Source organism: Pteropus alecto, unplaced genomic scaffold (assembly GCF_000325575.1).
Source record: "Pteropus alecto unplaced genomic scaffold, ASM32557v1 scaffold137, whole genome shotgun sequence".
In the NCBI taxonomy this organism is placed as follows: Eukaryota; Metazoa; Chordata; class Mammalia; order Chiroptera; family Pteropodidae; genus Pteropus; species Pteropus alecto.
The window spans coordinates 4,114,509-4,127,268 of record NW_006440135.1 but is presented as its reverse complement, the minus strand read 5'-3'; the positions used below and the strand labels follow the sequence as shown (position 1 = coordinate 4,127,268).

General features: G+C 64.2%; 1 protein-coding gene across 1 annotated transcript in view; it reads right to left on the bottom strand.

The window, feature by feature from the left end:
• The window catches only part of LPCAT1 (lysophosphatidylcholine acyltransferase 1), a 22,972-nt gene extending 10,439 nt beyond the window's left edge, over positions 1-12,533 (bottom strand). The window contains exons 1-5 of the mRNA XM_006917163.2: positions 12,412-12,533; positions 5,373-5,587; positions 2,720-2,832; positions 1,727-1,787; positions 1,402-1,460 (exon numbers count right to left, since the gene is read on the bottom strand). Of these exons, the coding sequence (XP_006917225.1) occupies positions 1,402-1,460; positions 1,727-1,787; positions 2,720-2,832; positions 5,373-5,587; positions 12,412-12,533 (570 nt within the window). The remainder of the gene's footprint in view (positions 1-1,401; positions 1,461-1,726; positions 1,788-2,719; positions 2,833-5,372; positions 5,588-12,411) is intronic.
• Between the last annotated feature and the right edge of the window lie 227 nt (positions 12,534-12,760).

The window sequence follows — 12,760 nt, the reverse complement described above, 5'->3', positions numbered from 1 at the left end:
ACGGGCTCCAGGGGGCCGGCCCTGGCTCCGGGCGGGGCAGGACGAGCCGCTGTGGCTCCTCCTCCCGCGGCACAGAGCGGCCTGGTGGCCCGTGGGGCTTTTCAGACCTGCTGCATCCTCAGCCACACCAGCCAGCCTGGTGGGGACGTCAGGTGGCACACGCCGTTTCTACCCTGACGTCGGTCACCCCATGGGCTTCTTTCCACCCACTGCCCTCCGGGCTCTGGAACATCCATGCGTGGGGCTCCCCATCACGCGCACAGCCCCCCCTGCTCCGGGTTGTGGTCAAAGCTGCAGTGACAGTGGCTTTTCCCGCCGTTACACGGCTGAGCACACGACAGCGCGGAGCAGACACTCTGCTTCCCTGACGGCTGAGTTGACACCTCGGGAAGCGCCCAGCAAAGTCACCTTGCTTGACACATGCTGAAACTTGAACAATGGAAAACGCAGAATCCTACACTGACGAGGGACCGTCACCCTCAGAAGCTGGCTAACGAGTGCGCTCGTTCAGGATTGCAGTTGTCAGAAATAACTTTATCCGCTGATCCACATGGCGACCAGTCCTGACTGACAGTCACTGGCGGCTCGGAGCCTCCACAGTGCCTGCCCCACCCACGGGCGCAGGGCCACGCGCGCACCTGGGAGGTGGGTGGGCCAGGAGCCTCCGTGCCCACCACGTTACGTGCAATTCTGCCACCGTCTGTGCCAGTGACTCCAGACCCCTCTGCGTACTGACCTGTGGGCAGCCTCCTTTGCCACCACAAAGGCACGCTGCGGCAGAGGGAAAGCTCCGGGTAACGAACGGGGCCTCCAGTGTCCTCCGTGGGGAGGATGCCCGGACACCCGGTGCCCAGCAGAGCCCAGGACACGAGTGCGCGTGGGCCACGAGGCGTGAGGACGCCCCCGGGCAGGGTCACGGCGGAGGAGGCAGCGGGCACGGAAGCAGTGCCCACAGGGCACGTGGGGAAGGGACAGCCACGGCCGCTTCACAGACGCGGATGCGCAGGCCGCGTGGGGCCCGGCTGGACCCTGCTCTGACGCCCTGTCCGGGCTCCGCCAGAGCCGGTGGCCAGTGGAGGCCGCCAGGGAGCTCTGCGCCCTGAGCACCGGTCCTCACGCTGCTTAGAACAGAAGCTCTGGGCCCAGCACGGGCCCGAGAAAGGCTCCGGATCCACGAAGCCGGCGACTCCCCCGCTGCTGCCCCCAGCCCTTGACGCAGACGTGTCCCGGAGTACGAGCTGCCGACGCGGGCCGCCTCACACCAACACGCCGGGACGGACACGTGAGCGGGGGCCACCACGTCCGGCCTCACGAAAGCGGGACTGTCAGCTAGAAACCCCGCGCACGCAGACGCCTAGATGACCTCGAACTCCCCGACACGGGCCCTGGGCAGGTGCTCACCAGCTGGTTTGGGTACCGCAAGACCACGGGCTGGACGGGCACACCCGGGATGAAGGCGCCTGCAGAGAAAGGACACGCGGGACGTCACGCCTCGTGGCCGCAGATGCGGCCGGGGCTCCTCGCGCCTCCCACGGGCCTTGCTGGCCGGCAGTGCCCGGCGGGGTCCCCACGTCTGTGCTGGCAGAAAACGGGGCGACGGCCCCACCGTCAGGCCGCAGACCGAGTGCCTCCAGGCTGCTGTGCACTCGGGGGGAGCACCGGGCGGCGCTGTGGGAGGGTCTCCCCCACTTTCCCGAGGAGGAAAGGGTACAAGGAAGCGACGAACCAGGCTTGAAGGTGATCAGGCAGGTCCTGTTGGTGCACGTCCCCTCTGGGAAAATCATGATCTGGAAACGAAAGGGAACAGCGTTGGGCACGAAGGGACAGCTCCGGTCCACGGGGCCTGAGCCCCGGCGGCTTCGCTCCCGCTGACGCGCTTTTGACACGTCCCCGATTTCAGCTGCGCGAGCTGACGTGCGGCACGGAAGACACCTGACTTCCCGTCCAGCTCTGACCGGGGGCCGGCAGACAGGCACTCGTGGTCTCCGTGCGGCATTGTCGCGAGGCCCAACGACCGCACAGAGTGCAGTGCTGGCGACCGAGCCGCAGCGTGGAGTGGCCGCGGCCGTGGACAGAGCCCTCGGCTCACGGCCCCCGGGCGGGGCGCGGGGTCCCGGGCAGGCGCATGGGCCTGGGGGCCTGGGCCAGCAGCCGGAAACCCTGCGGCGTCAGCAGCTTGGCCGCACCGCCGGCACCCCACGGCCAGCAGCGGGGCGCCAACCTCCCCACCGCTGGGGATCACGGGCCCCGAAGGCGGGACCACCTCCTGGTGGCACGGGGCGGCGAGGGCCCGGCAGGAACGCTGGGGAGGAGCGGGGCGGCGGCCAGGGCACCCCATGCTTTCCGAGTGGCCACAGCCAGAGCCCAGTGGCACTTCCCCCTTCTCAGTAAATAAAGGCAGCGTGAGTCACACGCACACTGGGCTGATGCCGGCCAAGGCCGCAGCCTGACCCACACCGGCGGCTCAGCCTGGGACGGACGCCGACGCGGGTGAGGCCGAGGGCAGCGGCCCTTCCCGGCTCAGAACTTACTGAACCTTAAAATCTCAGAGCCAAAAGTACCCGATGCTCAGCGCGATCTGGGATTTGCACACTCGGATTGATGCGCCCAACCGCGCCCGGCCCCGGGCAAGGCCGGTGCCACCCTTTTGCTTCCCTGCTCCATCCCCAGCTCACAGCCTGAGGTGTGAACCTGCCCAGGTGTGCGCAGCCTGCCTTACCTGTGGCCACCTGCCGCCCGACTGAGCCCGTCTCTTGATCTCCTCCACGGTCCTTCTGCGGGAATCCTGGTCCAACCGGGACACGAAGACCGGCCGGATGTACTTGATCAGAGCTGAAAGGGAAGGCGAGGTGTCCTTGCGGGGGGAGGCACGTGGGGGGCAGTGCGGGGCGGGGGCACAGCTTCCGCTGCAGCAGGCTGGGCCGCAGACGAGACCCCCGAAGCCGCCAGCGAGGGCCGCTCCACGGGGTGGGCGGGGGTGCAGGCCGGACCCAGGCGCTTGGGAAAAGCAGCCTGGCTCCTGGTGAGCTCAGACAACAGCGGGGAGCCCCACAGCCTGCAAGGCCCAAGGTAACAACCCCGAGTGTCCACGGGAGGCAATTCAGGAGCGAGACCAACGAGGCCGACCCACCGGGGGGCAGAGGCCTCTGTCGCGTGCTGGCGAAGGGGGCGTGGGGGCCCCGGACTCAGAGGCAGAGGGCCCGGGCACGTCGTGGCTCCTGTTGTGGGTGGGACTGCGTCCCTCAGAGGGACAGGCTGACGTCCCAGCCCAGGTGCCCGAGGCTGTGACCTTATCTGAGAACAGGGTGCTTGCAGGCGGGGGTCATGGAGAGGCGAGGCTGTCTGTGGGGGGTGGGCTGTAATTGCTGGTGTGTCCTTGCAGGAGAGACAGACACAGACACGAGATGAGAGAATGCCACGTGACTAGCACACAGGGCAGTGACGTGGCCACGGCCGAGGGCCCCCGGGAACTGCCGGGAGCCCCAGAAGCTGGAGGGGGGCCTGGGGTGGATTCCCCGTCACAGCCAGACCCACCCACACCCTGAGCTTGGACTTTGGGCCCGGAATGGGAGAGACGGGCCTCCTGCTGCTTTGTGGACGGCCAGAGCAGGCCCAGGACACGCACACGGCCGGCCCCGCCGGTCGGCGGAGGCTCCACGGCCCAGGCTCCTGGCACATGGGCCCGCTCATGCAGGATTTGAGGAGGGCACGCTGCTTAGAGAAAATTTGGAACTGACTTCACACTTCAGAACTGGCAGCTGGCCCCTCCCAGCGGGCGACCTGTCACCACGCACCCAGCCAGCTCGGCGCCGCCGCCAGCTTCCGGCCTGAGTGCCCGTCACTTGTGAGGGCCACGTGGTGTCCACGCCTTCTCGGCTGTCTCCAAAGAGCAAGGAGGACGCATGTTTTCAAAAGGCATAACGTCTGTCTGGTCAGGGACGCGTGTTTTCAAAAGGCATAACGTCTGTCCGGTCAGGCCAGTGGGGCTGTAGCACCTGGGCCCCCCGGGAGCCGATGGTGCTCTCTCCCCCGTGTCTGAACGCCCCGTGTCTGAACACCCCGCCTCCTCGCCGCCGGGAGAGTTCTTCCTCCCGGCTGACCACCCTGACTGCTCAGACGATGAGGACGGAGGGGAGACGGCCTGCGCCTGCCACCCAGACGGGGTCCCCTCCAGAAACGGACCGTGCCAGACTGTGGGACTCGAGCACCGGTAGCAGCCGCCCTGCCGTGGCCCATGACAGCGGCCGGACGGGCCGCACCCAACCCCCCTCAGTGAGTCCACGGTGGTAGCGGCCACTGGGCCAAACGGACACGACGTCCTGGACCTCCTCTCAAAACGCCCCTTGTCAGAAAGACGAAGCTTCTGCAGTGTTCTCTCTGCAGCTGTCCGCGGATGCCAGCGTTTTAAGTGCCACGTGGAGACTCGGGGTGGTGGAGCTGGGGCCAGTGGCCACTGCCGTGCCCGCAGCCCCTGCCCAGGACCGCCCTGCTCCAGGGTCCGTGGGAAGGCCAGCGTAATGGGCGGAGGCGGGTGGGGAGGAGGGGAGCGGCAGAGGCCGGGCCGGGCAGAGCAGGTGTGGAAGGGGCTGGCACAGGCGCTGACCGGGGCACCGTGGACTCTGGCTGGAGCCAGGCCGGGCGTGGGAAGCTGTGTTCGCTCGCAGGTGCGGTGAGGGGCCACGTGGAGCACCCAGGACCCCTTCTAGTTCCCAGCGTGGTGAGTGTGCTCCGTGGTGACCCCCACAGATGGGCCCACGTCCTGACCCCCAGAACCTGTGACCGTGGCGTTTGGAGAAAGGGCTTCTGCAGAAGGAACTAGTTAAAGATCTTCAGATCAACCTGGATTGCCCGACGACGAGGGTCCTCATAAGAGACACACACAAGAGAGACAGACACAGGGAAGACCGTGTGTTAAGAGGTTGGAGTGACGCGGCCACAAGCCCAGGGGCGCCCGACGTGCCGGGAGCTGGCAGGCACGGAAGCCTGTCCCCGGGCCTCAGGGGGCGTGTGCCCTGCCGCAGCAGGCGATGGGCCTCCTGGCCCCAGAGCGGAGCGCGTGCGTGTCCGTGGTTCTAGGCTCTGGTTTTGGCGATCTGTCACACAGCCTCAGGACCCCCGTACGCCCGGGTGTATGGCACAGGGACTGTCACAGCGGGATGGAGCGCCTGAGCTGTTCCCAGACTCCTGGAACCGGCCATGGTGGAGGCGACACGCTCTCGTTACAGCCTGAACCCTCTGGCACGCTGCGGCACGCGAGGGCACCGGTGCTCACGGGAACACGCGGCACGGGACGTCGTGACGGGGAGAAGGCAGGACGCGCGGCTCCGGGCCCTGCCCTGGGCCCCCCGCCCCGGCCCGCGGGGCTCACTCACTTCCCCAGATCGGGATGTCTCTGCTCTCCGCCTTCATCACGATGGACGACATGGTCATGGTGACGGGGATGGCATCGAAGTAGGAGGAGTGTGGAGCCAGGGTGAGGATGGCCGCCTCGGTGGGCGGGGCCTGCTGGCCCTTGACCACCACGCGGTGGAAGCCGCCGACGAACCACATGGTGCGCATGATGGCCTTGAGCAGGACGTCCACGACCCTGCGGGAGACGACACTCGTCACACGGGCTGAGCGCTGGGTCCCAGCCCCGCTGACCTCGCCGGTCACGCGGAGCCGGGCGGGGTCCCAGCGCCGACCCGCACCTGGGCGGCAGCTGCCACCGACTTCCTGGGGGGAGGGGCAGGAAGGTGCCTCCCTCCGAGCACCTGGCCTGCAGTGGCCCGGCCTTCCCTTCGGCCACGCCGGGCCGGCTCCGCCACACCGCCAGCAGCTTTGAGACGACACGTGGCCCAACCACAACGCGAGGCCACAGGCCGACACCGAAGATGCCGACGCCACAGGCGTCAGAAAGTGACGTGTTACGTTTCCAAATGTGAATGTTTTAAATGGAAACGACACATCAAAACAGTGAAACTGCACCCTAAAACCTGGAGCGAAAGCCAGAGCTGAGACCACGGCCGTGGGAAGCTCAGGCCTCATCTCCCGCTGGTCGTCGGTGGCTCCTGGAAGCAAATGGCCTTTTCTGGACGAAATGAGAGGAACAATAAATTTCGAAGATAAAGTAAAAACCAGCCTAGACTAACTGAATTGGTTTCCTCTTTACTCTCCCTGAGACACGTGAGGATTTAGGCGTTTGAACTTGAGGGTCCCCTTCTGTGGTAACCTCTGACACTTATGGCGTGTCAACAACACTACACGTGGCCGAGTGCTACCACGCGGGGCACCGCGGCTGCCACACGCCAGTCCCAGGGAGAATGGGTCACCGGGGCGTTCGAAGCTGGCAAAGTTGCTGCAGAAACGCAGGTGCTGTGAACCGTCCACACTGACACCCCTCGGGAGGAGCCGGGAGGCGAGGCCCCCGATCTGAGCGGTGGCCGGTGGCCAGAATGGCACGGGCCCTGTGGAGCCGCCCTCGTTTGCTGGGAATGGGAAGCAGCAGTACTGCGGTGACACTGGGCTGCCGGGGACGGAGCTGGCGCGCTCTGCGGCTCCGGCCACAGCGCTGGCAGACGTCCGTGCGTCCACGCCGCTCCTCAGTGAAACACGCACCGAAGCGAGTCGGCAGATGGCCACGGCGGCGTAAGGAGCAGGTGAGGCCATGGCGGGGGGAGAACAGGCACCAGCCGGGGGACGGTGGGGTCACAGGCGGGAGGGGACGGAAGCTGCTAAAACGTGCGGCTCAGAGTTCCATCTTTCTGTCAGACACACATCCACCACCTCAGGCCAAAAGTCCAAACACTACTCAAGAGAAACGTCCTGGGCGGAGACCGCCCCCCTCCCCCTGTCACGCACTGGACCCCTGAGAATCTGAGACGTGTGGGCAGAAGCAGCCACGTGAAGGGACAGACTACAACCCTGAGGAGCCCCGGAGCAAGCTCAGAAGAGGGGCTTAAAATCCCATCCCAGCATTGCCCCCGGGAGTCAATGGGGCGCCCGGAGGACGCGGACAGAAACACTCTCGGGGATCAGCGGCCTCACTACGGAAAGAGGGGATTCGCGAGAAAGGCTGGAAAACGAGAGGGAGCCATCTCCGTGTGGGGGGGGGCGGCAGCAAAAAGGGGGGCAGACGGTAAGATGGGAAGAAAATGGTTTGCAGGAACCATGTGAAGACACGCGCCTTCACCCGCATTGCGGTGCTGAGCAGAATGAATTTCTCAAGTCTCAGACACAGAGACTCTGAGGACTTTTCCAATTACCAAGGACAAAGAGAAGACCCTAAAAGCTGCCGGCCAGGAGCACAGGTCGTGGCGCCAGGGCCGGGCTGGGCAGGCAGCAGCCGCACCGCCGCAGCTCCGGGGGCGCGAGGCCCGGCACCGTGGCTCCTGGACCTAAGCGACCCGTGGGGCACGCGCGGGACGAAGACGCTTCCGGACACGGACCGCGGCGGCCTCTCCTGCGTGTCCGCTCTCTAAAAAGAGCTTCGTCCTCCAGAAAATTGTGAACAAACAAGGAAAAAGAAACAAACAAAACAAAACAGAACAAACAGAACAGAAGCACGCCCAGGAAATGGCAGTTTGTGCCCAAGAGGGCCGCAGCCGGGCAGCGGGGAGACACCGTGCCGGGAAGGGAAGGTGGCCCCGGCGGCGGCCGTGACCTCGCACTGAATTCTGAGGCTGTGCTCGGGGCTTTTCTAACAGGCAGAAAAAAGCTGTTTCGAAATTCCGTAAAACAGAAAAAAACACAAGGAAGCGAAGTTCAAGTACAAAGGCAGCTGATGTGCACGTGACTGAGAACCCCAGGCACAAGGACGGCAGACAGGTGACCGTGACCGTGCTGAGAATGCTTTCTCTCCCACGAGGCGTCCCTGCAGTGTGCAAATGCACGCTCACATGTGAGTGTGTACGTGTGTGAGCATGTGCAAGCACGAGCGTGTGCACGCATGTGAGTGTGTGAGCACGTGCCAGTGTGTGAGCGTGTGATCACGAGAATGCATGCAAGTGTGCGAGCATGTGAGTGCGTGTGTGAGCACGTGCAAGCGTGCAAAGCTGCCTTCTGCCGTGCACGACTTAGGGTCCGTCCTCAACAGACCAGAAACACCTTTTTCCTTGGATCATGGTGCCAGTGGCAGACAAACCACGAGCAAACGCAGCCCGCGCCCCGCAGACAGCGTACCCTGCAGACAGGGCACCCCGCAGACAGTGCACCTCACAGACAGCGCGCTCCGCAGATAGTGCACCCCGCCAAGGGCTGGGCCTGCAGACACACTGTCCACCGCCGCCCCCTTCACTGCTGGACTCCATCCTCCACCCAGTGTTTACTGGGCGCCCACTCTCCGCCAGGCACGGACAGCATGTCAGGGAAGCCAGGGAGAAACCCCCGCCCACCCGCAGTCCTCACTCTAGTGGGGGAAATTAAGGGTTTTTAAAAGTTAGTGAATTCTAAGTAAATTAGAAAGGGTCTCGCCGGGCAGGTGGGAACAGTGGAGCAGGGCGCTTGGGGCCGAGCGCCGAGGGACTCCGTGCCCATCCGTGTGGGGCATGGCAGGAGGCCTGGAGGGACACAGGGTGGGGACGGTGGGACGAGACCTTGACATGGGGGACCTAGACGGGACTCCGCGGGGCTGGGACTTCTCTTTGCAGAGGACCCCTTGGCTGCTCTGCCGAGACAGAGAGGGAGGAGGGCAAGGGACAAGCTGCCCTGGGACCCAGGACCGGGGGCAGGGGCCAGGGTGTCTGGAGGTGGACCCGGCACGTCTCCTTGGTGTAGACGGGTGGTGTGAGGGAGGGGATCCTGGTGATTCTCGGGCCTGGCTGCTGTGAACAAGGGTGACAGCCCTGTGGCAGAGGTGGGCTGTGGCTGCAGTGGGCGGGGCGATGGGAGCCTGGAACTCACCTGCAGACAGGTAAGCTCTGGGTGGGGCTGCAGGAGTGGTCTGGGAGCCCCTGGCCTGTGGGTGTCGTCTGTGTCCCAGAACTAGGGGGGCCCCCAGGAGGTGCAGGGACTCGCAAGAGCAGAGGTCGGGAGAGGGGACACAGCGAGCCAGATGCGAAGGGCCCGGGAGGGGGAAGGTGACTAGAAGCTGAGGAGACGGTGTGTCCAGGCCGAGGACGTGTCCTGACTCTGCACCCAGGGGTGACCGCAGGGCCTTGGTCCCCGAACGGGCAGGCGGTGTGAGCGGTGGGGGCCTTGGTGGCCATGACGTGCGCGTCTGACTTGGTCTTGCTGCAGCAGGGAGCTCGGCCACGGGAGAGGCGCACTGGCAGGGCTGCCCAGGCAGCTGGGCACTGACCGCTGCTGCGGGCCCTCGAGCCTCCACTCACTGCTGGGCCAGGCTGGCCCGGAGCGGGACGGTCCCGCCGGCCTCTCTGGGGCAGTCCGAGGCTATGACCCTGGGTGGGGAGGCTCCCAGGAGAGCAGAGCGAAGCTCGCAGTCAATTGGAGCCTGGCCCGGCCTCCTGTGGACAGACACGTGGCACCAGCAGTCGTCATGGAGATGGACTAGGTATGAGGCTGCCCTCTGCTGAGCACTGAACCGCGTCCCCTAAACGTCTCTGTCGAAGCCCCAACGCCGGCCCTGACTGCATTTGGACATAAGGTTAAATGAGGTCACAGGGTGGGGCTTTGGCCTGACAAACGGGTTTCTTCTGCACGACCCTCCCTGCCCTGTGAGGACCCACAGGAAGGTGCTGTCTGCAGCAGGAGGGGGCTCACCAAGACCTCCCGCCCCTGGGCCTCCAACTTCCAGCGCCCAGAAGTGGACGTCTTGTTTAGGTCCCTGGCCGGGGTTCGGGGAGGAGGCAGCCTGAGTGGAGGAGGAGCCCTCCTTCTAAACCACGTGGGTCAGCACCACCGTCACCGTCACCGTTGGCCCACCGAGCGGGTACTACTGTAAGGTGTTACTTTGTATTTTGAAAATAATTTAGATTAAGTTTCTTTGTGAAACTGTGTCATTCCTCCTTTCTTGGAAAGAAAGATTCTTATCGTGAGAAGGTCTGAATGACACTAACTTACAGTCAGCGAATGCTCCCTAATCTAACGCCAGTGGCTCAGAAATGCAGCTGTGCACAGCGCAAAATGACCCTTCCCCGGGCCGCACGGCGATGCTCCGTGCTGTGCAGAAGCGTGTGCCGGGACCGGCCGCTCCAAGCCCATCCCTCCTGGCTCCAGGGTCCGACTCGCGGGCACTCCGCGACGGCAGTATGGGTGCTGGCTGGCCGCTTCCCCGAGCACCGGTCCCAGCCCAGGCCGAGCACGCGTGAGCTCCCCGTGACATCGCTGTGTGGAGCCGAGGGCTGCGCTGCGGGCGAGTGTGTGGCGATGTGTGCAGCTGGGGCACACGTGCATGTGTGCATGCTCACACACATAGGAAATACACGCACACACGCAAACACACGTGCACTCACAACATACACATGCACATGCATGCTCACACACATGCGCAGGCATGCAAGCATGCACGCACGAATGTAAGCATGCGCAGCCACACACACGCACACACGCACATGCTCAAACACATGCAGACACTCACGCAGCACACGAATATACACACATGCGAAGACATGGAAGCACACACCCCCCCAAACATGTGCGGTCACACCTGCGCACACATGCGCATGCTCACACACATACAAGCACACATGTGCGCACATGCGTATGCACACTCACGTACCTGCAAATGCACACACGAAGCCACTGATATGTGTACACTGTGCATGTTCACGTGTGCAGGCATTCATGAGCACACACATGCAAGTACATGTGCACGCACGCATACACGGGTACAGACACGTGCACACACCCTTACACACCGGCACACACACGGAACGGTAGATACGTGGTCAGTCTCTGCGGGCCCCACACCTCCCTGGTGGGGTCTCTGAACCCAGAGGCAGCTGTGAGGCAGGGCTCCTGGAGCTGTTCGCTGCGGCCCATTTACTACCTGCTGAGGCCAAGCGAATTCTTCACGTCAAGAAAAGCCAAAGCTGCCTGGCGTCAGCTCGTGGGCCGGGAAACAGCCTCGTCGCCTACTCTGAAAAGGTGGAAAGTGCAGCTGGCAGAGAAGGCAGCGCCGGGAAGAGGGACCTCAGGCCAAAGGGCGGGGCTCACCCCTTCCCTCGCTGGCCGCTTGTCGGGGAAGCACTTTCCAGCGCCCGCAAGCCAGGCTCTGCGCTGGGGACAGGGTGGGCATCTGGCCACGGTCTGCCTTCAGGTCTAGGGAGCAAGAGAGGCCCTGGTTCTTCTGAAACTGAGAACGTGCAATGCCATGAGGAGGGGTCCACGAAGAGACTCGGACTGTCCCCGAGCCTGGCCACACCATGTTCGACTGCTCGGTGAAGCCTCGCACTGTAGCTGGCTGTCCCCACCCTGCGTGTCAGGGCTGTGTCTGACGGGCACGTGGGCACTGGGGACACCACCCCACATCAGGACAGGGGCTGGACCCCACGTGCCTGTCACGGGCACCCACGGCCTTGCGGCTCACACTTGCAAGAAAGGGTGAGGACTGAGTGACCCCTCTGACCTGTGACGGCCAGGCGGCAAGGTCTGGCTTTATGGGCCACAGGACCTCTACCCAAGCACTCCACTGCCAGGACGGCAGCCCGGGCAGCGTGTGAGTGTGTGCACGGGGCTGCATGCCACCAAAACTCACTCACAACAACAGGCGGCTGCCAGGTTCAGCCTGTGGGCCCTCAGCCGACCCCCACGCTAAACCAAATGTGTTCATTTCTGAATAAAGCGTTCAAGGACCCCCACGATTGATTAGAGCTGTTAAAACACACAGAGATGTCTGTCGACACTTTGGTTTTTGATAGGAACGATGCCATCTAAGCTGAGAATACCCGTTAAAACCCTGACAACACCTGACAGCCTCACTGCTAACGACTCACACCGAGCAAAGAGCCGCGTCAGGCACTTAAATAAACCAGGAAGTGCATGATCTGATTCAGTCCCCCGAGGCCCACGTTGGGCCTTTAGCTAAGGCACGTTCGCAGAGGGTCCCTCTGAGCACTGTGGTTCACGAACACGCAGAACGTGCAGCACGTGACAGGATGGGGTGCCTAGGCCTGTGAGGCACAGAGGGACCGGACGCGGGCAGTGGAGCGAGCCGCACAGGAGTCAGCAGCCTCGGAGGGCTGGAGACACAAAAGCGGGGAGTTCCGTGCCGGGGTGCAGAGACACGGGGGGACTCTGCTGGGGACACGGAAAGAGCAGCCGTGTGGCTCGCAGAGCTGTTGGCCTCAGGCCGTGGCAGGGAAGGGAGAGGCCACTGCCACAGGAGGCGGTGGCAGGAGGCCTCAGAGTCCTGGCTGGGAGAGAGCAGCCTGGGAAGAGGGGGGGACCGGGCCACACTGGGGAACAAGAGCAGCCATGTGCACGAGGAGGCGGCCGGTGACGCCAAGCCGGGCTCTGCAGACGAGGACTTACTTCCGCCACAAGGCCAGGGGCTGCCCGGGGTCCCTCTCCGCGGGTCCCAGCGAGGCGAGGAGTGCGAAGGGCCAGGCGAGCAGCATCATGAAGGCGGCCAGCAGCAGCCGTTTTAGCGTCATGGCTGCGATCTGGGGAGACACGTGGGGTCGTTTCAGAAGCTGCGGCCAGAGCACCTGACTCCCCTCTAGGCGGCGCGCATGCGCACCAGCCTGCCCTGGCCACGCTGTCCACTCAAAGACAGTGAGTGGGCCACTGGCCACCTGCCACCTCTTCCCACTCGTCCCAAAGTCCCAGAGGGATGGCATAGGAGCCGGGCGAGGTGCTCTCCTGACGTCAGCAGTGCTGG